Source organism: Ahaetulla prasina, chromosome 6, assembly GCF_028640845.1.
Source record: "Ahaetulla prasina isolate Xishuangbanna chromosome 6, ASM2864084v1, whole genome shotgun sequence".
Lineage (NCBI taxonomy): Eukaryota > Metazoa > Chordata > Lepidosauria > Squamata > Colubridae > Ahaetulla > Ahaetulla prasina.
The window spans coordinates 24,380,586-24,408,102 of NC_080544.1; the positions used below are offsets into that span (position 1 = coordinate 24,380,586).

A 27,517-nucleotide genomic window follows, 5' to 3' on the forward strand; every position below is an offset into this window, starting at 1 on the left:
ACATACATACATATATATATATTGAGATTTTCGCGGGTGTTTGTATGTAGCACGAAGCTGAAGCCTGAAGATGACGAATGAGACTTCGTCGAAACGTCGCCAAGACACTTCCAATTTTACGCGGGACAAAACCCGAATAACCAAAGACCTACATATATATACATATACATACATACATACATATATATATATGTATGTTCTCTGTCTTGGATATTAGTGGGGGGTTCTTTTTGGATTAGTTTGCTAATCTTATTTCTCTGGAATCCATTGGATGTTAGTATGTTTGTGAGAGTGTGTTGTTCGGTTTTTAGGTGTTGTTTGTCAGCTAAGCGTTTTGTTCTAGAGATGAGTGTCTTGGCTACGGAGTTGATCTGTGCTGGGTGGTGGTGTGAGAGTGCGTGCAGATAGCGGTTTGTGTGTGTTTTCTTCTGATAGATGGTGTGTCCTAGGGAGCCATTGGGTTTCTTGTAGACTAATCTAGGAAGGGAAGTTGGTTGTTAACTTCTGTTTCCATGGTGAACTGTATTTTGGGGTGTAGGCTATTGAGGTGTGTGAGGAAGTTGTCAAGTTTTTCTTTCCCGTGTGGCCAGATTATGAAGGTATCGTCTACGTATCTGAGCCAGAGTTTGGGTTTGTGATCAGATTTTTCTAGTGCTTGGGTTTCAAAGTGTTCCATGTAGAGGTTGGCAATGACAGGTGAGAGGGGTGATCCCATGGGTGCGCCTTCTATTTGTTTGTATTTTTGTCCGTTATGGATTCCAGAGAAATAAGATTACCAAACTAATCCAAAAAGAACCCCCCACTAAAACCCAAGACAGAGAACAAGAAAACGGCACAGCCCTCCTCCCATATATAAAAGGCACCACAGACAGAATCAGCAAGATCCTCCACGAACATAACATCAAGACAGCATTCTGCACAAACCAAAAAATATCCACCATCCTAAGAAACCCCAAAGACAAAATTGAGTTAGAAAATCAAGGAGTATATGAAATCCCATGCACCGCCTGCCCCACCACATACATCGGACAAACCAACAGAAGAATAAGTGCACGCATTGAAGAACACAAGAACTCAGTCAAAAGAGGAACCAACTTCTTCCTGGTCCAACACCTTAAAGCCACAGGACACGATATTGACTTTAAAAGACCAGAACTATCGCCAAAACTGAACACTTTAACAACAGAATAATCAGAGAAGCCATCGAGATAGAAAACGGCCACACAGCATGAACAAACGAGATGATACCTCCGCCACCAGCCATTTGAAACCGCCCTTATTGACAAATGAGTCCTAAACACGAGGAATGACACCAGACCCACACTCACGAGGTCGACACAGGATGTCACCACCACACATCCACCCAGAAAGCAGACCCAAACCCACACTGATCAGGAAGCACGACCAAGGACCAGAAGCCAGACCGCAGCTGCAACATTAGCCATTTCAACCCCTCAATCCATACATGCAGCAGACTGACACCCACTACGAAGATGTAGCACGACCACGAACACGAAGCCAAACAGCAGCAGTGCAGCTCACCAGCTCAAATCCCCTGCAACTCAGACTAATCCTGAGCACAACCAAGCCCCCACCCAAACAGGACACACCCCAGCCAATCAGAGCACAAAACCCCCATCCAATCAGAACACAGCCAAGCTCACCCAATCAGTTCAAACCCCACTAGCAGTTAAAAGGAAGAAACAGCTGCAATCACATTGCTCCCAGAAGCACGAAGCTGAAGCCTGAAGATGACGAATGAGACTGTCGAAACGTCGCCAAGACACTTCCAATTTAGCTGAGAAAACACGAAAAACCAAAGACATACATATATATATATATATATATATATATATATATATATATATATATATATATATATATATATATATATATATATATATATTTGTTTTCTGAGGTTTTCACGGGTGTGTGTATATAGATCTTTAGTTGTTCGGGTTTTCTCCCGTAAAATTGGAAATGTCTTGGCGAAGTCTCATTCGTCATCTTCAGGCTTCAGCTTCGTGCTTCTGGGAGCAATGTGTGATCGCAGCTGTTTCTTCCTTTAACTGCTTGTGGGGTTTGAACTGATTGGGTGGGAGCTTGGCTGTGCTCTGATTGGATGGGGTTTTCTGTGCTCTGATTGGCTGGGGTGTGTCCTGTGTTGGTGGGGGCTTGGTTGTGCTCAGTCTAGTCTGTGCTGCAGATTTGAGCTGGTGAGCTGCATAGCTGTTGTTTGGCTTTGTGGTCGTGCTACATCTTCATAGTGGGTGTCAGTCTGCTGCATGAATGGATTGGAGGGGTTTGAAATGGCTAATGTTGCAGCTGCGGTCTGGCTTCTGGTCCTTGGTCGTGCTTCATGATCAGTGTGGGTTTGGGTCTGCTTTCTGGGTGGATATGCGGTGGTGACATCCTGTGTGGACCTTGTGAGTGTGGGTCTGCTGTCCTTCCTCGTGTTAGGGACTCGTTGTCAATAAGGCGGGTTTCAAATGGCTGGTAGGCGGAGGTGTCATCTCGTTTGTTCATGCTGTGTGGCGTTTTCTATCTCAATGGCTTCTCTGATTATTCTGTTGTTAAAGTGTTCAGTTTTGGCGATAGTTCTGGTCTTTTTAAAGTCAATATCATGTCCTGTGACTTTAAAGTGTTGGACCAGGGAAGAAGTTGGTTCCTCTTTTTTGAATGAGTTCTTGTGTTCTTCAATGCGTGCACTTATTCTTCTGTTGGTTTGTCCAATGTATGTGGTGGGGCAGGCGGTGCATGGGATTTCATATACTCCTTGATTTTCTAACTCAATTTTGTCTTTGGGGTTTCTTAGGATGGTGGATATTTTTCTGTTTGTGCAGAATGCTGTCTTGATGTTGTGCTTGTGGAGGATCTTGCTGATTCTGTCTGTGGTGCCTTTTATATATGGGAGGAGGGCTGTGCCGTTTTCTTGTTCTCTGTCTTGGGACAAATCCAAACAACTTGCCGTCTGGAGAGCCGAAACACAGACCACCCTCAAGACAGACACGCACACCAACAAACTCCGAAGACTACAAGAACGCCAGAAACAAACCCCTCCACCTTCACAGCAACACATGAAACAAACAGTGCATAACATCTCAGATAGGATCCTCACCAAAGCTGAAACCGATGTCCTTTCCAAAGGATTCAACTTTGCAGTCACTCCCAAATACATCCCCACCGAAACCATTATATGCGGAGTTGAAACCAGCCTGACCAAAATCAACCCCGATGACGCTAACAAAATCAGACTCGAGATCTCCAACATCCTCTGCACCAGCAAGCCACCCAAAAGCAACTTACTCAAAGAGGAACAGACAGCACTACTTAACCTGAAAAAAGATACCAGCATAATAATCCTACCAGCAGACAAGGACAACGCCACGGTGGTTATGAACACATCTGACTACCAAACCAAATTAACCAACCTACTCCAAGACCCTGCATACAAGCCCCTAAACACAGACCCCACCACCTATCTGGAAAAAACCACTAGATCCAAAATAAAAGCCTCCCCTATCAGCGAAGAAATCCAACAAAGAATCATTCCCAGAGAGAAATCATCCAGATGCCCTAAGCTCTATGGCCTCCCCAAGATACACAAAGAAGGAACCCCACTCAGACCCATAGTCAGCTCCATAGGCTCACCTCTACAAAACCTAGCCAAATTTCTCGCCAAACAACTACAGCCCTATGCAGAATCCATCACCTCACACGAAAAAAACTCATTCCAGTTCATAGAGATCATAAAGAAACAAAACTTACAGCCCAGCGACCTACTCGTGAGCTTTGATGTCATATCCCTCTTCACCCAAGTGCCAATCAAAGAAGCCTTGACAGCTATCCAAAACAAATATAACCCCCCCAAGCACATCCTAGATCTGACCAACCACTGCCTATCCAACACATACTTCATCTATAATGGACAAAATACAAACAAGTAGAAGGAGCACCCATGGGATCACCCTCTCACCTGTCATTGCCAATCTCTACATGGAACACTTTGAAACCCAAGCTCTAGAAAAATCTGATCACAAACCCAAACTCTGGCTCAGATATGTAGACGACACCTTCATAATCTGGCCACACGGAAAGAAAACTTGACAACTTCCTCACACACCTCAATAGCCTACACCCCAAAATACAGTTCACCATGGAAACAGAAGTTAATAACCAACTTCCTTCCTGGATGTCTTAGTCTACAGAAACCCAATGGCCCCTAGGACACACCATCTACCAGAAGAAAACACACACAAACCGCTATCTGCACTCTCACACCACCACCCAGCACAGATCAACTCCGTAGCCAAGACACTCATCTCCAGAACAAAATGCTTAGCTGATGAACAACACCTAAAACCCGAACTAGACACTCTCACTAACGTACTAACATCCAATGGATTCCAAAGAAATAAGATTACCAAGCTAATCCAAAAGAACCCCCACTAAAATCCAAGACAGAGAACAAGAAACGGCACAGCCCTCCTCCCATATATAAAAGGCACCACAGACAGAATCAGCAAGATCCTCCACAAACACAACATCAAGACAGCATTCTGCACAAACAGAAAATATCCACCATCCTAAGAAACCCCAAAGACAAAATTGAGTTAGAAAATCAAGGAGTATATGAAATCCCATGCACCGCCTGCCCCACCACATACATTGACAAACCAACAGAAGAATAAGTGCACGATTGAAGAACACAAGAACTCATTCAAAAAGAGGAACTAACTTCTTCCCTGGTCCAACACTTTAAAGTCACAGGACATGATATTGACTTTAAAAGACCAGAACTATCGCCAAAACTGAACACTTTAACAACAGAATAATCAGAGAAGCCATTGAGATAGAAAACGCCCACACAGCATGAACAAACGAGATGACACCTCCGCCTACCAGCCATTTGAAACCCGCCTTATTGACAAACGAGTCCCTAACACGAGGAATGACACCAGACCCACACTCACAAGGTCCACACAGGATGTCACCACCGCACATCCACCCAGAAAGCAGACCCAAACCCACACTGATCATGAAGCACGACCAAGGACCAGAAGCCAGACCGCAGCTGCAACATTAGCCATTTCAAACCCTCCAATCCATTCATGCAGCAGACTGACACCCACTATGAAGATGTAGCACGACCACAAAGCCAAACAACAGCTATGCAGCTCACCAGCTCAAATCCCCTGCAGCACAGACTAGACTGAGCACAACCAAGCCCCCACCAACACAGGACACACCCCAGCCAATCAGAGCACAGAAAACCCCCATCCAATCAGAGCACAGCCAAGCTCCCACCCAATCAGTTCAAACCCCACTAGCAGTTAAAAGGAAGAAACAGCTGCGATCACACATTGCTCCCAGAAGCACGAAGCTGAAGCCTGAAGATGACGAATGAGACTTCGAAACGCCGCCAAGACATTTCCAATTTTACACGGAGAAAACCCGAACAACCAAAGACCTATATATATATATATATATATATATATATATATATATATATATATATATATATGTGTGTGTGTGTGTATGTGTATGTGTATGTGTATGTATGTGTATGTGTATGTATGTGTATGTGTATATGTATATGTATATGTATATGTATATATATATATGGTTATGTGATCAAAATTCTAGCGCTTGGCAACTGGCATGTATTTCTTATGACTGTAGTTTCAAGTTTCAGTTTATTACAGCCATAGGCCCGAACAAATAAAAAACACTCAGTAAATATACAATTAAAAATTCAAGAATAAAATAATACATATCAGATAAAATCTATGATAAAAACCAGTTATCTGTTATGTAACTTAAAATTAAAATACTACTGACATCCATCGTGTACAATACCATTCCTATAATTAAAATACATGATCTCAACCAGTAGGGTCACTTCCTAATTTACATGCGTGGAGAACCGTCACATATGTGAGTAAATGTATTTTCCCCATAACTGTTATATATATCTCCAAAAAGTTGGCATCAGTTGATATCTATAATTCGGTAACCAATTTTTTTCTTGTGGACATTGCAGCAACACAAAATTTTGCCACTGCACGTATGGTAGCCGGACTGTAGGAACCTGGGGTCACATGATCGCCAGTGGCAAACTTCGTAGCTGGTTTCTGACAAGAAAAGTCAATGGGGGAAACCAACTTCACTTAACAACTGCAGTGATTCGTTCAGCAACAGTGGCAGAAAAGGTTATAAAACTCGTTTAGCAACTGCTTGCTTAGCAGCAGAATTTCTGGTCTCAATTGTAGTCGTAAAATCAAAGTGTCAACTTCGAAACGGATCAGGCCTGCCGCAGCCATCTTTCTGTTTCTCAGCTGCCACACAGTATGGGAGCGGGGAGGAGTCTGGAATATCAGGCTAGACAAGAACAACAGATCATCCCTTGGGAACCAAGGTCATCTCTGGCCAGAGACTAAGAGGAGTTGCCAGTGAGATGCCAGAACACCTAATTGGACAATGTGACCTGTGACAATTAGGGGCGGGGGAATTATTTATTCTTTAATTATACTAAAACTGCAAGAAACACATCTGGTTTTGTTTTCATCTGTGCTGATACGATGTACACAATAAAACGATTCTTTGAGAAAGCTGAAAGTCTCAGAGTGCTGAATTGGCTGGGTTCATTAGTTGGAACCTTGACACGACTGTAATCAATTCTTGACTTGGACAATATTTCAAAATCACTTATAGATCTTTTGTGAGCAGTATGAAGAAGTTCATGCCGTCTCATAACGGCAGCTCCGACCACGCTTTGCTTGCACAAGCATAAAGCCGAAAGCACCAGCCTGAAGATGATAAGGGCGTAATAGCTCAGGCTGTTAGAAGCCTGTTATTAGCAGCCTGAACATTCCAGGATTTCAAATTGAACGATCAGACAGGGTTCCAGAAACATCTGGTAAAAAGAAAGGAGGAGGCTTATGCCTATATATTAATTCAACCTGGTGTCAAGATTTTAACATAATTTACAAATTCTGTGACAACAATTTAGAGACTCTAATTATCAATTGCAAACCTTACTATTCGCCTCGTGAATTTTCCTCATTTCTTCTAATTGCTGTTTATGTCCCACCACAAGCCTGTGTAAACGAGGCATTACGAACTCTAGCTGACCAAATCATGGAGGCTGAAGCCAAACACCCTGATTCACTGGCCATTGTTTTGGGAGATCTAAACAAGGCAAACTTAAGGAAAGAACTACCAAAATACTTTCAGCATGTCAATTGTCCCACCAGAGGCAAGAATACTCTAGACCACTGCTACACAACACTAAAAGATGCCTATCGGTCTTTACCACGTGCAGCTGTAGGACACTCTGATCATTGCATGATTCACCTTGTACCTGCTTACAGGCAAAGACTTAAAGCCATAAAACCAATAATTAAATCAGTGAAATCAGAATTAAATCAGAATTAATCAGAATTAAAGCTACAGGCATGTTTTGACTGCACTGATTGGAATATTTTTAAAGATACCTCTGCAGACCTGGATGAACTCACAGATACTGTAACATCATATGTCAGCTTCTGTGAAGACCTATGTGTACCTACAAGGAACTTGCAAATACACAGTAATAACAAACCTTGGTTTACACCTAAACTTAAGCAGCTACGACATTCCAAAGAGGAAGCCTACAGAAAAGGTGATAAAATGCTGTACAATCAGGCCAGAAATGCACTAACAAGGAGATAAGAGCAGCAAAAGAAGCTACTCTGAAAAGCTAAAGAATCAATTTTCAGCAAATGAACCAGCAAACATGTGGAAAACTCTTAAAATATCACCGGCTATGGCAAACCTCCTTCCCAGGCTGAAGGTAATCAACAACTGGCAGATGACCTGAATGAGTTTTACTGCAGGTTTGAAAGGAAACTACAGCCACCTATCTCCACAACCCCATCTCAGACACAGCAACAACAGCCAAGCCTCCTACAACTGACCCCATTTCATTGGGTTCACAACCCTAGTGATCACAGAAAAGGAAGTGCAGGACCTATTTCACAGACAAAAGCCAGGAAAAGCGCCAGGCCCAGACAAGATAACTCCTTCTTGCTTAAAAGTCTGTGCTGACCAATTGGCCCCATCTTCACCCATATTTTCAATAAATCACTAGAGATGTGCTATGTTCCTTCTGCTTCAAACGCCTACCATCATCCCAGTGCCAAGAAGCCCACCATCAAGGAACTGAATGACTACAGACCAGTTGCTCTAACATCTGTAGTCATGAAAACCTTTGAAAGGCTAGTGCTTTCCTACCTGAAAACCATCACGAATCCGCTTTTAGACCCTTGCAATTTGCATACCGAGCAAATAGATCAACAGATGATGCTGTTAATATGGCTCTGCACTACATCCTACAACATCTTGAGTCTCCAAAGACCTATGCAAGGGTCTTTTTGTAGACTTTAGTTCAGCATTCAATACCATCATTCCAGACATTCTCCTAACTAAGCTAAACCAGCTACAGGTACCGGAACAGGCTTGTAAGTGGATCACAAGCTTCCTAACAAACAGGAAGCAGCAGGTGAAGCTAAGCAAGATCACATCAAATACCTGTACAATTAGCACAGGCCCCAAGGCTGTGTGCTCTCCCACTTCTCTCTCTGTATACCAATGACTGCATCTCCAATGATCCATTTGTTAAGCTACTGAAGTTCGCAGATGACACAAGAGTGATTGGTCTCATTCGAGACAATGACGAATCCGCATATAGACGAGAGGTCGAACGACTAGCCTTGTGGTGCAACCAAAACAATCTGGAACTGAACACACTCAAAACCGTAGAAATGGTGGTAGATTTTAGGAAAACCCTTCCATACTTCCACCTCTCACAATACTTGACAACACAGTATCAACAGTAGAAACCTTCAAATTTCTGGGTTCTATCATATCGCAAGATCTCAAATGGACAGCTAACATCAAAACATCATTAAAAAGGACAACAAAGAATGTTCTTTCTGCACCAACGCAGTAAGCTCAAACTGCCCAAGGAGCTGCTGATCCAGTTCTACAGAGGAATTATTGAGTCTGTCATTTGCACCTCTATAACTGTCTGGTTCGGTTCTGCAACCCAACAAGAAAAACACAGACTTCAGAGGATAATTAGAACTGCAGAAAAATAATTGCTACCAACTTGCCTTCCATTGAGGACCTGTATACTGCACGAATCAAGAAGAGGGCCGTGAAAATATTTGCAGATCCTCATCCTGGACATAAACTGTTTCAACTCCTACCTCAAAACGACGCTATAGAGCACTGCACACCAGAACAACTAGACACAAGAACAGTTTTTCCAAGGCCATCACTCTGCTAAACAAATAATTCCTCAACACTGTCAGACTATTTACTGAATCTGCACTACTATTAATCGTTTCATAGTTCCCATCACCAATCTCTTTCCACTTATGACTGTATGACTATAACTTGTTGCTGGGAATCCTTATGATTTATATTGATATATTGATCATCAATTGTGATGTAAAAGTTGTACCTTGATGAACGATCTTTCTTTTATGTACACTGAGAGCATATGCACCAAGACAAATTCCTTGTGTGTCCAATCACACTTGGCCAATAAGAGTTCTTTACCTGATAATTGGAAGCTGTGTCAATCTGCAAAGGAATAATGTATGGAAAAAGTGATGGAACTAGCAGAGATAGCCAAATTAAGTGCTTTGATCGAAGAAAAGAATATATATATATATATATATATATATATATATATATATATATATATATATATATATATATATATATATATATATATATATATATATATATATATATATATATCTTTGGTTATTCGGGTTTTCTCCGCGTAAAATTGGAAGTGTCTTGGCGACGTTTGACAAAGTCTCATTCGTCATCTTCAGGCTCCAGCGTCGTGCTTCTGGGAGCAATGTGTGATTGCAGCTGTTTCTTCCTTTTTAACTGCTAGTGGGGTTTGAACTGATTGGGTGGGAGCTTGGCTGTGATCTGATTGGATGGCGGGGGCTTTTTGTGCTCTGATTGGCTGGGGATGTGTCCTGTTTGGGTGGGGGCTTGGTTGTGCTCAGATTAGTCTGAGTTGCAGGGGGATTTGAGCTGGTGAGCTGCATTGCTGTTGTTTGGCTTCGTGGTCGTGCTACATCTTCATAGTGGGTGTCTGTCTGCTGCATGTATGAATTGGAGGGGTTTGAAATGGCTAATGTTGCAGCTGCAGTCTGGCTTCTGGTCCTTGGTCTTGCTTCATGATCAGTGTGTGTTTGGGTCTGCTTTCTGGCAGTTAAAGGAAGAACAGCTGCAATCGAAACCTGAAGATGATGAATGAGACAAACGTCCCCAAGACACTTCCAATTTCGCGGACAAAACCGAATAACCAAAGACCTACATATATATATATATATATATTTGTTTTCTGAGGTTTTGGGTGTTTGTATGTAGGTCTTTGGTTGTCGGTTTTCTCCGCGTAAAATTGGAAGTGTCTTGGCGGCGTTGGCAAAGTCTCATTCGTCATCTTCAGGCTTTAGCTTCGTGCTTCTGGGAGCAATGTGTGATCGCAGCTGTTTCTTCCTTTTAACTGCTAGTGGGGGTTTGAACTGATTGGTGGGAGCTTGGCTGTGCTCTGATTGGATGGGGTTTTTTGTGTGCTCTGATTGGCTGAGGGTGTGTCCTGTTTGGGTGGGGGCTTGGTTGTGCTCAGATTAGTCTGAGTTGCAGGGGGATTTGAGCTGGTGAACTGCATTGCTGTTGTTTGGCTTCGTGGTCGTGCTACATCTTCATAGTGGGTGTCAATCTGCTGCATGTATGGATTGGAGGGGTTTGAAATGGTTAAAGTTGCAGCTGCGGTCTGGCTTCTGGTCCTTGGTCGTGCTTCATGATCAGTGTGGGTTTGGGTCTGCTTTCTGGCAGTTAAAGGAAGAAACAGCTGCAATCGAAACCTGAAGATGATGAATGAGACAAACGTCCCCAAGACACTTCCAATTTCGCGGACAAAACCGAATAACCAAAGACCTACATATATATATATATATATATATATATATATATATATATATATATATATATATATATCTTTGGTTATTCAGGTTTTCTTCCGCGTAAAATTGGAAGTGTCTTGGCGACGTTTCGACGAAGTCTCATTCGTCATCTTCAGGCTTCAGCTTCGTGCTTCTGGGAGCAATGTGTGATTGCAGCTGTTTCTTCCTTTTTAACTGCTAGTGGGAGTTTGAACTGATTGGGTGGGAGCTTGGCTGTGCTCTGATTGGATGGTTTTTTTTGTGTGCTCTGATTGGCTGGGGGTGTGTCCTGTTTGGGTGGGGGCTTGGTTGTGCTCAGATTAGTCTGAGTCGCAGGGGGATTTGAGCTGGTGAGCTGCATTGCTGTTGTTTGGCTTCGTGTTTGTGGTCGTGCTACATCTTCATAGTGGGTGTCAGTCTGCTGCATGTATGGATTGGAGGGGTTTGAAATGGCTAATGTTGCAGCTGCAGTCTGGCTTCTGGTCCTTGGTCGTGCTTCATGATTAGTGTGGATTTGGGTCTGCTTTCTGGGTGGATGTGTGATGGTGACATCCTGTGTGACCCACACTCACGAGGTGTGGGTCACACATTTCAAACCCCTCCAATCCATACATGCAACACACAGACACCCACTATGAAGATGTAGCACCACGAAAGCCAAACAGCAGCAGTGCAGCTCACCAGCTCAAATCCCCTGCAACTCAGACTAGACTGAGCACAACCAAGCCCCCACCCAAACAGGACACACCCCAGCCAATCAGAGCACAAAAACCCCATCCAATCAGAGCACAGCCAAGCTCCCACCCAATCAGTTCAAACCCCACTAGCAGTTAAAGGAAGAAACAGCTGCAATCACACATTGCTCCCAGAACACTGAAGCCTGAAGATGATGAATGAGACTTTCAAACGTCCCCAAGACACTTCCAATTTTACGCGGGACAAAACCGAATAACCAAAGACCTACATATATATATATATATAGAATAAGAATATATATATATATATATATATATATATATATATATCTTTGGTTATTCGGGTTTTCTCCCGCGTAAAATTGGAAGTGTCTTGGCGACGTTTCGACGAAGTCTCATTCGTCATCTTCAGGCTTCAGCTTCGTGCTTCTGGGAGCAATGTGTGATTGCAGCTGTTTCTTCCTTTTTTAACTGCTAGTGGGGGTTTGAACTGATTGGGTGGGAGCTTGGCTGTGCTCTGATTGGATGTGGGTTTTTTTGTGCTCTGATTGGCTGGGGGTGTGTTCACCATGGAAACAGAAGTTAACAACCAACTTCCCTTCCTAGATGTCTTAGTCTACAAGAAACCCAATGGCTCCCTAGGACACACCATCTACCAGAAGAAAACACACACAAACCGCTATCTGCATGCACTCTCACACCACCACCCAGCACAGATAAACTCCGTAGCCAAGACACTCATCTCTAGAACAAAATGCTTAGCTGACGAACAACACCTAAAAACCGAACTACACACTCTCACAAGTGTACTAACATCCAATGGATTCCAGAGAAATAAGATTACCAAACTAATCCAAAAAGAACCCCCCACTAAAACCCAAGACAGAGAGCAAGAAAATGGCACAGCCCTCCTCCCATATATAAAAGGCACCACAGACAGAATCAGCAAGATCCTCCACAAACATAACATCAAGACAACATTCTGCACAAACCAAAAAATATCCACCATCCTAAGAAACCCCAAAGACAAAATTGAGTTAGAAAATCAAGGAGTATATGAAATCCCATGCACCGCCTGCCCCACCACATACATTGGACAAACCAACAGAAGAATAAGTGCACGCATTGAAGAACACAAGAACTCATTCAAAAGAGGAACCAACTTCTTCCTGGTCCAACACTTTAAAGTCACAGGACACGATATTGACTTTAAAAGACCAGAACTATCGCCAAAACTGAACACTTTAACAACAGAATAATCAGAGAAGCCATCGAGATAGAAAACGCCCACACAGCATGAACAAACGAGATGATACCTCCCGCCTACCAGCCATTTGAAACCTGCCCTTATTGACAAACGAGTCCCTAACACGAGGAATGACACCAGACCCACACTCACGAGGTCCACACAGGATGTCACCACCACATCCACCCAGAAAGCAGACCCAAACCCACACTGATCAGGAAGCACGACCAAGGACCAGAAGCCAGACCGCAGCTGCAACATTAGCCATTTCAAACCCCTCCAATCCATACATGCAACAGACTGACACCCACTATGAAGATGTAGCACGACCACGAACACGAAGCCAAACAGCAGCAGTGCAGCTCACCAGCACAAATACCCCTGCAACACAGACTAGACTGAGCACAACCAAGCCCCCACCCAAACAGGACACACCCCAGCCAATCAGAGCACAAAAACCCCATCCAATCAGAGCACAGCCAAGCTCCCACCCAATCAGTTCAAACCCCACTAGCAGTTAAAAGGAAGAAACAGCTGCAATCACACATTGCTCCCAGAAGCACGGTTGAAGCCTGAAGATGACGAATGAGACTTCATGAAACGTCGCCAAGACACTTCCAATTTTACGCGGGAGAAAACCCGAATAACCAAAGACCTACATATATATATATATATATATATATATATATATATAGTTATGTGATCAAAATTCTAGCGCTTGGCAACTGGCATGTATTTCTTATGACTGTAGTTTCAAGTTTCAGTTTATTACAGCCATAGGCCCGAACAAATAAAAAACACTCAGTAAATATACAATTAAAAATTCAAGAATAAAATAATACATATCAGATAAAATCTATGATAAAAACCAGTTATCTGTTATGTAACTTAAAATTAAAATACTACTGACATCCATAGTGTACAATACCATTCCTATAATTAAAATACATGATCTCAACCAGTAGGGTCACTTCCTAATTTACATGCGTGGAGAACCGTCACATATGTGAGTAAATGTATTTTTCCCATAACTGTTATATATATCTCCAAAAAGTTGGCATCAGTTGACATCTATAATTCGGTAACCAATTTTTTTCTTGTGGACATTGCAGCAACACAAAATTTTGCCACTGCACGTGTGGTAGCCGGACTGTAGGAACCTGGGGTCACACGATCGCCAGTGGCAAACTTTGTAGCTGGTTTCTGACAAGAAAAGTCAATGGGGGAAACCAAGTTCACTTAACAACTGCAGTGATTTGTTTAGCAACAGTGGCAGAAAAGGTTATAAAACTCGTTTAGCAACTGCTTGATTAGCAGCAGAATTTCTGGTCTCAATTGTAGTCGTAAAATCAAAGTGTCAGCTTCGAAACAGATCAGGCCTGCCGCAGCCATCTTTCTGTTTCTCAGCTGCCACACAGTATGGGAGCGGGGAGGAGTCTGGGAAAGCAGGTTGGTGGGGTGGGGAGGGAATGGGGATTTTGCAGTAATCTTCCCCTGGAGTGGGGTAGAAATGGAGATTTTGCAGTATCCTTCCCCTGTCATACCCACCAAGCCACGCCCACCAAGCCACGCCCAAAGAACTGGTAGTAAAAAAAAATTGAATCCCACTACTGATGCCTTTTCTAGAAAGGACTTCCCTTACATATTTAAATATAGGCCCATCTGAGCTGGGCCATTCCAGGACAAGCTTGCATATAGAAAGTAGTTCTAAGCACAGAGAGAATAATACCTCCACCACAAGGTTTTGAGCAAGGAGACCAGCCCTTAAGAGCCCACTCATAGATATCCGTTTCTTCAAGAAGGACATTATTGTTTCCGATGACAGGTAGGAGATCTTCATGAATTATGTACTTATACATCAAGCTGCTTTTGGAACTATCATCTTGTGGGATGACCTGGAATCGAAGAAAAGGAGATAACAGAGAAAATGCTTCCTTTATGTTCTTCCTGTCTTTCCTCCTAACTTTTTGGACAGCTGTTTCACCAACGCTTGCTTAACGGACAACTGTGTACAAGGATTCTGAACTAGTCGCCACGTCCAACAGAGATGGATGGAGAGCCAGTCTGGTCTGGTGGTTAAGACAACAGGCCAGAAACTAAGAGAGAGTTCTAGTCCCACTTTAAGCCAAAGCCAATTGGTTGATCTTAGGCCAGTCCCTCTGTCTCAGCTCTGGGAAAAAGGCAATGGCAAACCAGTTTTGAAAAAGCTTGCCAAGAAAACTTGCACAGATTAGTCCAAACCAGGGGTTTCCAACTTGGCAACTTTAAACTTGGCGGACTTCAACTCCCAGAATTCCAAAGCAAAGCTGGCTGGGGAATTCTGGGAGTTGAAGTCCGCCAGGCTTAAAGTTGCCAAGGTTGGAGATCACTGGTCCAAACAGTCACCAGAAGTCAAAAACTGACTCAAAAGGTGCACACGCATGAGCACACTAACACACAAATATGAACATACAAAATCAACAGAGATGAGCTTCAGAAATCCATTGCCAAAACACAACTTTTAGTGTACACAACTTCTATTTAACCTGAGGACTGCTTAATTGTGATTTAGAGGCATCTTGAGAAGTGCAATCCCTAATGAGTGCAACATCTTTTAAATAAATTCATTATTTTATTATTGCAGGGGAATTTAATGTCATTAGTGGGGGGGGGGGCGCTATGTTATGGAGACTATCTGTGTCATAGCTCCCTCTACTGATAAGAAAAAAAATAATACGGCCTCTTCTTCTTTAACATAAAGTGGTCCTTGACTTGCACCCATTCATTTAGCGACCTTCGAAGTTAGAACAGCATTAAAAAAATCTGACTTATGCCTGACCCTCATATTTATATCTGTCATAGCATCACTACAGTCATGTGATCAAAATTTGGGCACTTGGGAAACTAGCATGCATTTATTTATGACAGTTGCAGCATCCCAGGTTTACTTACGGGACCGCCTGCTGTTACCTCATGCCTCCCACCGACCCGTACGCTCTCACAGAGAGGGCCTTCTCAGGGTGCCGTCCGCCAAACAATATCGCCTGGCGGCCCCCAGGGGCAGGGCCTTCTCTGTTGGAGCTCCTACGCTCTGGAACAAACTTCCCCCTGGTTTACGTCAAGTGCCTGATCTTCGGACTTTTCGCCGTGAGCTGAAAACGCACCTATTTATTCAAGCGGGACTGGCCTAAAAGTTTTATTAAATTTTAATTGGGGTAATTTATATTTTAAGGTTTGTTAAATTGCTTTTAAATTCCGGCCACCTTGTAATATGTTTTGTTTTAATCTTGTTTTAATGTGTATATTGTGGATTTTTTATATGGCTGTACACCGCCCTGAGTCCTTCGGGAGAAGGGCGGTATAAAAATCGAATAAAATAAATAAATAAATAAATCTGATCACCATTTGTGACCTTCCCAGCCGGCTTCTGACAAGCAAAGTCAATGGGGGAAGCTGAGTTTGCTTAATAACTAGGTGATCCACTTAACAACTTCAGTGATTCACAGTGGCAAAAAAAAAAAAAGCTTGTAAAATTAGGCATGCCTTAACATAGCAGCTGCCTTGCTTAGCAATGGAAATTCTGGTTCCAATTGTGGTTCATAAGCTGAGGACTACCTATAGATGGGACAGAACAGCAAACAGAAGAGGGAAGTAGCAATAGCGCTTAGACTTATATACCGCTTCACAGTGCTTTTACAGCCCTCTCTAAGCGGCTTACAGAGTCAGCATATTGCCCCCAACATTCTGGGTCCTTATTTTACTGAAGGATGGAAGTCTGACTCAACCTGGTGTGATTCGAACTGCCAAACTTCTGGCAGACGGCAGTCAGCAGAAATACCCTGCAGTACTGCATTCTAATCACAGCGTCACCGCGGTTCAAGTAGTTCTCTTCCTCTTGTTCAGAACAGCAATAAGGATACGTCATCTCCCCCTACTGGAACCAGAGGTGGATTTCAGCAGGTTCTGACCAGTTCTGGAGAACCAGTAGCGGAAATTTTGAGTAGTTCAGAGAACCGATAGTAAAAATTCTGACTGGCCCCGCCCTATCTATTGTCTGCTTCCTGAGTCCTAGCGTATTGGGAGGGAATGGGGATTTTGCAGTAACCTTCCACTGGAGTGGGGAGGGAATGAAGATTTTACAGTATCCTTCCCCTGCCACACCCACCAAGCCATGCCCACCAAGTCATGCCATGCCCACCAAGCCACACCCATATAACCGGTAGTAAAAATTTTTGAAACCCACCACTGTCTGGAATCCAAAGCACCCTTTGAGGGAAGCTGGGAAGGACCACAGAAAGTGATGCTAATGGCTTGTAGGCTGCAGTTCTCCTGTCCCTGGTTCCAAACAAGAAAACAATACTTGTCCTTTTCTTTGATAGATGTATGTATGGGAGCCTGAGGTGTCCTTAGGACTTACCAGAACATTGATGGCTTCATGAAGGGGGCCACTAGTCCTCAAGCTTTCCTTGCCATTCTCAGTGGTGTATTCCCATTCCAAACCCACCTTTAGAAAGGTATGGTTCTTGACCACTTTGATGCTGGGATTGATAATGAAGTCACCAGAGGCTTGGTTCTTAACAGCTAGAAAAGGAAAAGAAATTATTTGTAGCAGAGGATCAGGCTGGGTATGAGGGCAGGGTCAAACGGATAATCAGTTTGGAGTCACTAGGTTCCCACAAGAGATCTAAGTGCAACCCCCAAGAATTCCACGGATCTTATCTAATGCCAATTTGCCTTGACCGTTAGTAGCTCAGATTTGTGTGTGTAGGTAGCATGAAATTAATTGGTAGTACTTTTGAACTCTGTCCCGGGTCCTGATTTCTTGTGCCTGACGTTATTTGGATTATGACTCTCATCAACATCCTTCAAAAGGAAGAGAGGAAAATGATACAGGCATTGTTTTAAGTATAGAAAGCCCTGAAGTCATAAAGGAACATGTTTTCCCTGTTAAATGTTTTTTGATTATTGGTTTAAATCTGCAGCCATTTCAGGGTTTTTTTGTTTATTTGTTTGTTTGTTGCTTGTATCCTTACGATTTATATTGATATTGATTGTTTCCTGATTGCTTATTTGTACCCTATGACTATCATTAAGCGTTGTACCTTAGAATTCTTGATGAAGGTATCTTTTCTTTTATGTACACTGAGAGCATATGCACTAAGATAAATTCCTTGTGTGTCCAATCACACTTGGCCAATAAAAATTCTATTCTATTCTATTCTACTCTATTCTACTCTACTCTATTTTTTGCACCTACTGAATAAAACAACAGAATGTGGTATATGTATTCTGTCCTTTATTAACTATGAGAACCAATGTACTATACCAGTGTCGGCGAACCTATGGCACGCATGCCGGAAGCGGCAAGCGAAACTATCCTGCAACGAATGCACGGCCTCGCCAGCTCCTCTTCCACGTTCCTGTGTTCAAACGCGCACTGGTCAGCTGGCCGTCGCGCATGGGAGAGCACCGGATCCCGGAAGAGGGGCTTTCTGGCACACATGCGCAGGCCAGCACCCGACCTTCCTGGTTAACGTCGCATGCATGCGCGATGGCCAGCTGTTTGTCGGGTGCGCTTCCATGCCAGTATCCGGGTGTTTGAGTGCCGGCTCGCGCACGCGCGATGAACCACCACTCTTCTGGGTATCGCCACTCCCGCATGCGTGAAGGCAAGCGGGGCCGCGCATACATCAGCCGGCCTGCAGGACCGCCAAAGGTTCGCCAACACTATACAATAGGAAAAAGGGGATACAGTGCAGTGAAAAAGCATGTTTTCTCTATAAATTAATTAGAAATTCCTAGTGGTAGTAGAATATACAATCTACTTTTCTCAGTCTCCTTCAAAATGCTAGGTGGAGACAAATTTTTCTATTCTATTGTATTGAAAGTTTGTTGTTGTTGTTAGAAGCTATTTGCTCATACAGTCACTAGGGACTGAAATACTACTGACATAAAATTAACTCTTGTGTATATTGTCTACTTTAATAAATGTGGAAGTCAATCTTGCAGTGCCTATTTATATTTTGGAAATGACAACTGGATAAAGTAGGCATAGGGTATAAAGAAATTGCTTAAAAATATTAATTGGCTGAATGCAAAGGCAGCCTTTGGAAAAACCATTAACTCAGCCAAAAATCAGCCTCAATGAGTTCAGTGTGTCAATTAAATATCTGTTTTATTTGAACTTTAATTTTGACTAGATTCAACCTTTCTATTTTTCGATGAGCATTTGTTAAACATCCCTCTGAATACACCGTACAATACAGAACTGTTTCCAAGCAATCTGTTCTTACCAATTGTATGGGATGAAGGCTCCATCTCCTCAATTTGGACATGCCTGGCACCTACTGGAATCTCAAACATTTTCACAGCATCTTCTGAAAATTGCAAAAGAAATAAACCATATTTAAAATGAGTGCTATATGTAAAAAAAAAAATGAAGCCAGGAACCAGCAATTTCTAGGCTACAAAGAACTGTTGCGTTAACCCGGATATGGTGTCTTTCATTACCATAAAGAAAATGGGCAAGTATGCATTGATTACAAACAGTTTGAAGGGAAAAATAATAATTTAAGGCTTTGATTTCTGCATATCATAGTGGGCAAAACTTCTGTGCTTATATGCCTTTATTCCTCGGTCACATGTTTGAGAGACTTCTAGGAATAAGCTACTCCTTGAATCAAGGGTTAAGAGTCATGAATATTTGTTGTTGTTAGTCGCAAAGTCCTGTGCGGCCCATCGCGACCCCATGGACAACTTTCCTCCAGGCCTTCCTGTCCTTTACCATCCCACAAAGACCATTTAAGCTCCCACTGACTGCTTCAGTGACTCCATCCAGCCACCTCATTCTCTGCTGTCCCATTCTTCTTTTGCCCTCAGTCTTTCCCAGCATTAGGCTCTTCTCCAGTGAGTCCGTCCTTCTCATTAGGTGGCCAAAGTATTTGAGTTTTATCTTCAGGATCTGGCCTTCTAAAGAGCAGTCAGAGTTGATCTCCTCTAGGACTGACTTGTTTGTTCGCCTTGCAGTCCAAGGGACTTCAAGAGTCTTCTCCAGCACCATAGTTCAAAGGCTTCAATTTATTTTATTTATTTATTTATTTATTTATTTTGTCACAACATCATACAAAAAGATTATATAGTATATACACATATAAACATATATAGGAAGAAGAAAAGAAAAACAATAGGACAGGAACGGTAGGCACGTTTGTGCGCTTATGCACGCCCCTTATGGTCCTCTTAGGAATGGGGTGAGGTCAATAGTAGAAAGTTTTTGGTTAAAGCTGTTAGGATTATGGGAAGAGACCACAGAGTCAGGTAAAGTATTCCAAGCACTGATGATTCTGTTGCAGAAGTCATATTTTCTGCAATCTAGATTAAAGCGGTTTACATTAAGTTTAAATCTATTGGTTGCCCTTGTATTATTGCAATTAAAGCTGAAGTAGTCTTTGACAGGAAGGACATTACAATAGATGATTCTGTGAGCTAAACTTAGGTCTTGTCGAAGGCGACGGAGTTCCAAGTTTTCTAAGCCTAGGATTTCAAGTCTGGTGGGATAAGGTATTTTGTTGTTTTCAGAGGAATGGAGAACTCTTCTTGTAAAATATTTCTGGACACGTTCAATTGTATTGATGTCAGAGATGTGGTGAGGGTTCCAAACAGGTGAGCTGTATTCTAGAATTGGTCTAGCAAATGTTTTATATGCTCTGGTTAGTAGTGTGGTGTTTTTGGAAAAGAATTCTTTGGCACTCAGCCTTTCTTATGGTCCGACTTTCACAACCATACATTGCAACTGGGAAAACCATATCCTTGACTATACGCACTTTTGTTGGCAAGGTGATGTCTCTGCTTTTTAGTATGCTGTCGTTTTGTCATAGCTTTCCTCCCCAGGAGCAAGCATCTTTTAATTTCTTGGCTGTGGTCCCCATGTGGGTGATTTTGGAGCCCAGAAAAATAAAATCTGTCACTACCTCCATTTCTTCCCCATCTATTTGCCAGGAATTGAGAGGGTCGGGAGCCATGATCTTAGCTTTCTTAATGTTGAGTTTCAAGCCAACTTTTGCACACTCCTCCTTCACCCGCATCAAGAGGCTCTTTAGTTCTTCTTTACTTTCTTCCATTAGAGTGTTATCATCTCTATACCACTCTAATATTTAGCTGCCTTTAATTGCCAATATGGGAATTAAGTTTGAAAATATAGTAGTACCCTACTACAGAATTGTCAGGCCACCACTTAATCTTTCAAAGATTGATGAATAATATTTCCCATGAATGTACATTTTTATTTTATTTTAGTAAAGAAATTTTGGCAAGAAGGAGGCTTGTTGGCATCACTACTGATTCCTGAAAGACACAGAATACCCTAGAGCAGGGGTCTCCAACCTTGGCAACTTGAAGACTTGTGGACTTCAACTCCCAGAATTCCTCAGGCTGCAAAGCTGGCTGAGGAATTCTGGGAGTTGGAGTCCACAAGTCTTCAAGTTTCCAAGATTGGAGACCCCTGCCCTAGAGTAGTCTGAACTAACCACAAGAATGTGGGACATTTATAAACTTCTCACAGGCTCATACAAGCCAGGTTAGTTCTCCCCCCCACACATTTTAACAAAAGATTGATGCCTCAACACATAAATTATAATGCATCTTAATATACAATCTGCCACCAGCCTCCAGTCTGTAGCCAGCAAGGTATGCCCCATCAAAGTTAATCTATTCATTTCTGCACAAACTGGATTTCTTCAAGGGCCAGATCAGCATTGTAGTTCTCCTCCGCGAGTTGCCTGGTGGGGGAGGGGAGGGAGAAGGGACAGATGCCTCCTGCAGCACCCTGACAGCCAAAACCCGTACCCCCCGTACCCTATTTTGTGAGCCCCCCCATGCCACATTTTGGCTGGCACAGTGTTGCAGGAGGCTGTACAGACCCGAAAACAGGGCGCAGGGGGCACCCGAACGCGCCCTACACTCCATTTTGGCAGGCAGAGTGCTGCAGCACCCCCCACGCCCCGTTTTGGCTGCCAGAGGCACTGCAGGCCAATCTTTTGCTATTTCTAGGCCAACCCTACGAGCCAGATTTAAGTTGAAGGCTTTGAGTTTGACACCTTTGCCTTATAGTTTCCAAGAACTGATTAAATTATCTCCCACAACTATCAAGACCAGGGGTGAAATGTAAAATTTGTTATTACTGGTTCTGTGGGTGTGACTTGGTGGCGGGGTAATGTGACTGGGTGGGCGTGACCAACTTTTTTTAAAAAAAACTTTTAAAAGCATTTTTTCTACAACCTCTTCGGCTGAAATGCTTTTAAAAGCCTGTGATGATCAGGCAACTCAGCTGGGCTCGCCAGAGGAAAAAAAACTTTTAAAGGGTTCTGACGATTCCAGTTGATTTGCCTGATCGCCAGAACCTTTTAAAAGCTTTTTTTTTTTACAACCTCTTCGGCCAAAGAGGTTGTAGAAAAAAATGCTTTTAAAGGGTTTTGACGATCCCAGCTGAGCCGCATGATCATCAGAGGCTTTTTTTTTTACTTTTAAAAGCATTTTTTGGCCGAAGAAAAAATTCTTTTAAAAGTTAAAAAAAAACCTCTAACGATCGCGCAGCTCAGCTGGGATGGGGGGGAAGGGATTTTTGCTACCGGTTCTCTGAATCACCTGCCGCCATTGCTACCAGATTGGGCGATCTGGTCCAAACCGGGAGCATTTCACCCCTGATCAAGACCTCAAAAAATTTAAAGAGGACTGAAGCCCATTACTGACTTTAAAGAACTGCTGTGGTATGCCAAACTACAAACACATGCTGAAGAATAGACAACTGTGTTTACCTTTAATTGTGATACTAAATCCACTATCATTACCTTTTCAAGGATCATTTGTTCTTCCATTCTCACCTGACTGCTTGGGGGTTTTGACCAAAGTCCCCTTCACTGTTCTACAGTGGGAATTGTCACCCCCGCAAACTCCACACTTGTCATCCTCCTTCAGAGAGCCAATTTCTCTGTCGCACCCAACATGCTGCCATTTGAAGAAGAAGAAAAACACAGAAATAAGAAATGGGGTTAAGGATGCAAATTCAAAATGGCGATCCTCCAGGTGAACTCAGAACAGGCCTTGCAGAGTACCATTAGCTATTTCCATCTGTATCATCATCATCGTTTAACAAACCCATAATCCCTTGCGGGGTGGAATCTGGGCAACTGAATGGAGCTAGCAGTGTTTAATGGCCGGATGCCCTTCCTGTCACCAATGCGGAGTTTTGTTCAGCAGATTCTCAGTGTGCCCTGAGAGAGAAATATCTGCCTCTACCTAGGATCAAACTCACAGCCTCCTGATTGTGAGGCGAGAATGCCACCTCTAGGTCCCCACACCACTCTATTTCTCTCTGTATGATAGGATGAAATACTTCAGTGTTTCTCAACTTTAAGTTGTGAGGACTTCAATTCCCAGAATTCCCCAGCCAGTATTGATTTACTTTGTGGGCAACCATCAGATGGTCAGATTCAACCAAAAAAGCCTACTTACGTTTATATTTTAAAGGAGCCTCACAAATCAATGAAACATATTTTAAAATAAAAAGAATCTATATAATTGCATTTCCTGGTTTGCCAATGTATTTCTTTCAGACGTTCCTCATTTGGTTTACTCCTATGCCTTGCATTTTCTACTGCAACTTAAAACATATTATGGATATTCTGCTTTAAGTGCACAATTTGTTCATTTGTCGTATATGACAGTGGCTCTTCAGAATTGGGACTAAGGATGTACCTTACACTTTTTCAGTTGCTGCACATTCCTTGGGAAGATTATTTATCCATGTGTATATATATATATGTTTGTGAATATATTTTCTGCATCCCTAATCTGCTTTCAATAAAATCTAGATCTTGGTTGGGTGAAATGATTCCTTGGAAGGCAGAAACTGTTGAATTCTGCAACTGAGGAGCAAGAGGTTATGAATAGCACTCATATACCGCTTCACAGTGCTTTTACAGCCCTCCAAGCAGTTTACAGAGCCAGCCCCTTGCCCCCAACAATCTGGGTCCTCATTTTACCCACCTCGGAAGGATGGAAGGCTGAGTCAACTTTGAGCCTGGTGAGATTTAAACTGCCGGCAGTCAGCAGAAGTAGCCTGCAGTACTGCATTCTAACCAATGCGGAGTTTTGTTCAGCAGATTCTCAGTGTGCCCTGAGAGAGAAATATCTGCCTCTACCTAGGATCAAACTCACAGCCTCCTGATTGTGAGGCGAGAATGCCACCTCTAGGTCCCCACACCACTCTATTTCTCTCTGTATGATAGGATGAAATACTTCAGTGTTTCTCAACTTTAAGTTGTGAGGACTTCAATTCCCAGAATTCCCCAGCCAGTATTGATTTACTTTGTGGGCAACCATCAGATGGTCAGATTCAACCAAAAAAGCCTACTTACGTTTATATTTTAAAGGAGCCTCACAAATCAATGAAACATATTTTAAAATAAAAAGAATCTATATAATTGCATTTCCTGGTTTGCCAATGTATTTCTTTCAGACGTTCCTCATTTGGTTTACTCCTATGCCTTGCATTTTCTACTGCAACTTAAAACATATTATGGATATTCTGCTTTAAGTGCACAATTTGTTCATTTGTCGTATATGACAGTGGCTCTTCAGAATTGGGACTAAGGATGTACCTTACACTTTTTCAGTTGCTGCACATTCCTTGGGAAGATTATTTATCCATGTGTATATATATATATGTTTGTGAATATATTTTCTGCATCCCTAATCTGCTTTCAATAAAATCTAGATCTTGGTTGGGTGAAATGATTCCTTGGAAGGCAGAAACTGTTGAATTCTGCAACTGAGGAGCAAGAGGTTATGAATAGCACTCATATACCGCTTCACAGTGCTTTTACAGCCCTCTCCAAGCAGTTTACAGAGTCAGCCTCTTGCCCCCAACAATCTGGGTCCTCATTTTACCCACCTCGGAAGGATGGAAGGCTGAGTCAACTTTGAGCCTGGTGAGATTTAAACTGCCGGCAGTCAGCAGAAGTAGCCTGCAGTACTGCATTCTAACCACTACGCCACCACAGCTCATATAGAATGTGTTTAAATCATCATTGTTGAAATGTTTTAGAAGAACAGACTTTCAACCATGGTGTCAGGCCTGGAAACCATACTAGACTAGGTCTCTCTGATCTGAGACCTCAACCTGCCGCTCCCCCACCACCCTTGATAATCCAAGGTGAAACCCACTATGAAATCAAAAAAATCCTTGACTCTAGACTATACAGAGGTCAATTACAATATTTAGTCCACTGGAAGGGATATCCATTATCTGAATCTACTTGGGTCAAAAGTTGGAAAGTAAATGCGGACAATTTGATTAAACAATTTCACGACACTTTCCCTGACAAACCTAAAAAACCTCTTGGAGAGGGGAGAGGGGGGTAGAAGGGAAGTGTGGACCACTGACACTCTTCTTTATTAACTCTTTGTTTTCTTTCCTAGGATATAGCTTCTTTTCCAAGGGGGGACGCCTGTCAGGCCTGGAAACCATACTAGACTTTAGGGTTCCAGACGCTGCCACATTTTTCCCCTGAGGGGAAGAAGGGGGGCTGAGGGGTATGGTAACATTCTTCAAGCGGTCAAGGTCGGATGGTGTTCACATCTGCAGGAAGAGTGGCGAGAAGATATTCGAATGAACTGGGAGAACGTGGGACCATGTGACCATCAAAGGGGTCAGGGGGGTGGGACTCTTGGGGTTTGTATAACTGGGAAAAGAATCCGGAAGTTCAGTTTTGGAATTTCACTCATCGTGTGCCAGTTTCCTCATGCTAGTAAAGAACTCTGAAAAACAATGGCTTCTGAGTTTTTTTATGCAGAAGAGGTTTTTCTGGAACCTTGACACATGGCTTTCCAGGTAGTACTGGTGATACAGGCTCAGTCCTCGACACAACCATTCGTTTGGTAACTTATAACAGCGTTGAAAAAAATAACATTTTCCCCCACTTACGACTGTTGCACCATCCCTACAATTACGTGATCAAAATTTGGGCACTTCGCAACTGGCATGCACAGGTAGTCATTCACTTATAACAGTTCATTTAGTGACAATTCGAAGTTACAACAGCACCGGAAAAAGGGACATATAACCATTTTTGATACTTACGACCATTGCAGCATCCCCATGGTCACCTGATTTAGATTCGGATGCTTGATAGCTGACTCACATTTATGACGGTTGCAGTGTCCCAGGTTCATGTGATCCAGGGGTGAAATTAAAAAATTTCCCCTACCAGTTCTGTGGGCGTGGCTTGTTGGGGGGGAGGTCATGTGGTTGGGTGGGCGTGGCCAACTCAATATCACTCACATTGAGGGGCTCCTCACTGGCCCCTCCCCTCCCAGCCACTCTTTGTCGCGAATGGCAGGAAAATGGGGAGGGGAATATTCCTGCCTACCATCCTTCCCTCAGTCTGTGATGAGATTGAGGAATGGATGACAGGCAGAAAAATCCCCTTCCCCATTTTTCTGTCTTCCACAGAAACAGCTCCATTCCAGCTGCTCCCCTCCCCCCGTCTCCCTCCCTCCTGGGGACTATCTTAAAGGGACAGGCTCCAGCAGCTCCATTCTGAATGGAGGGAGAAAAGTTAGCATTCTCTCTTCTGCATTTAACATTGAATTTGGTGAAATAATGAGTAGCCGGAAGAGGTGAGCGGCGACCGGCCGGGTGTGGGTGGGGCCAAGGAGGGGTAATTACTACCAGTTTGGCGAACTGATGCCCATAATCCCTAGCGGTTCGCCCAAACTGGTCCGAACCGGTAGGATTTCACCCCTGATGTGATCCCCTTTTGCAACCTTCTGACAAGCAAATTCATCGGGGGAAGCCACTTAACAACCGTGTTATTAATTTAACAACTTCAGTGTTGTCACTTAACAAATGTGGCAAGAAGAGTCATAAAATGGGGCAAAACTCAACGAATTACTCACTTAGCAACAAATTTTGGGCTCAACTGTGGTCGTTAAGTTGAAGTCTACCTGTATTTATGAGAGTTGTACTGTCCCAAGGTCATGTGATCATTTTTGGTAACCTTTCCAGCTGGCTTCCAGCAAGCCAAGTCAATGGGGGAACCCAGATTTACTAAATGACTGCATGAGTCACTCAACAACTGCAGCAAGAACGCTCGTAAAATGAGGCAAAACTCACATAACAACTGCCTTGCTTAGCAATGGAAATCTGGGGTTTAAATGTGGTCCTAAGTCGAGAACTACCTGTATAACTTTAAGCACTTCCCAGTTACCATGGCCACTGCTAGCATCGAAATCAGAGAACGTCTGTCACATATCTATTATAAATCCTTCACAAACGTTTCTAAAACTTGAATGGGCCTGCAAGTTACATACCACACATTCACCCCTTACACAGACACTATAGGGGTCTCTGTAGGTGCACCTGGTACCATCGTGAACAACCTGATTCATAAATACCACATCCCCAGTTTCCTCAGACTGGCAAATCAGTTCACATTTCTGGGCATCTGCAGGGGGAAAAAAATGAAATACATGGAAAAAGATTGGTTCTATGTTCTGGTAATTGAGATGCAAAGTGGAACTCA

General features: G+C 42.9%; 1 protein-coding gene across 1 annotated transcript in view; it reads right to left on the reverse strand.

Moving 5' to 3' along the window:
• ADAMTS14 (ADAM metallopeptidase with thrombospondin type 1 motif 14) overlaps positions 1–27,517 on the reverse strand; it is a 104,551-nt gene that overhangs the window by 16,234 nt on the left and 60,800 nt on the right. The window contains exons 13-17 of the mRNA XM_058189234.1: positions 27,306–27,439; positions 22,814–22,937; positions 19,229–19,312; positions 17,353–17,516; positions 14,686–14,851 (exon numbers count right to left, since the gene is read on the reverse strand). Coding sequence (XP_058045217.1) covers positions 14,686–14,851; positions 17,353–17,516; positions 19,229–19,312; positions 22,814–22,937; positions 27,306–27,439 — 672 coding nt within the window. The remainder of the gene's footprint in view (positions 1–14,685; positions 14,852–17,352; positions 17,517–19,228; positions 19,313–22,813; positions 22,938–27,305; positions 27,440–27,517) is intronic.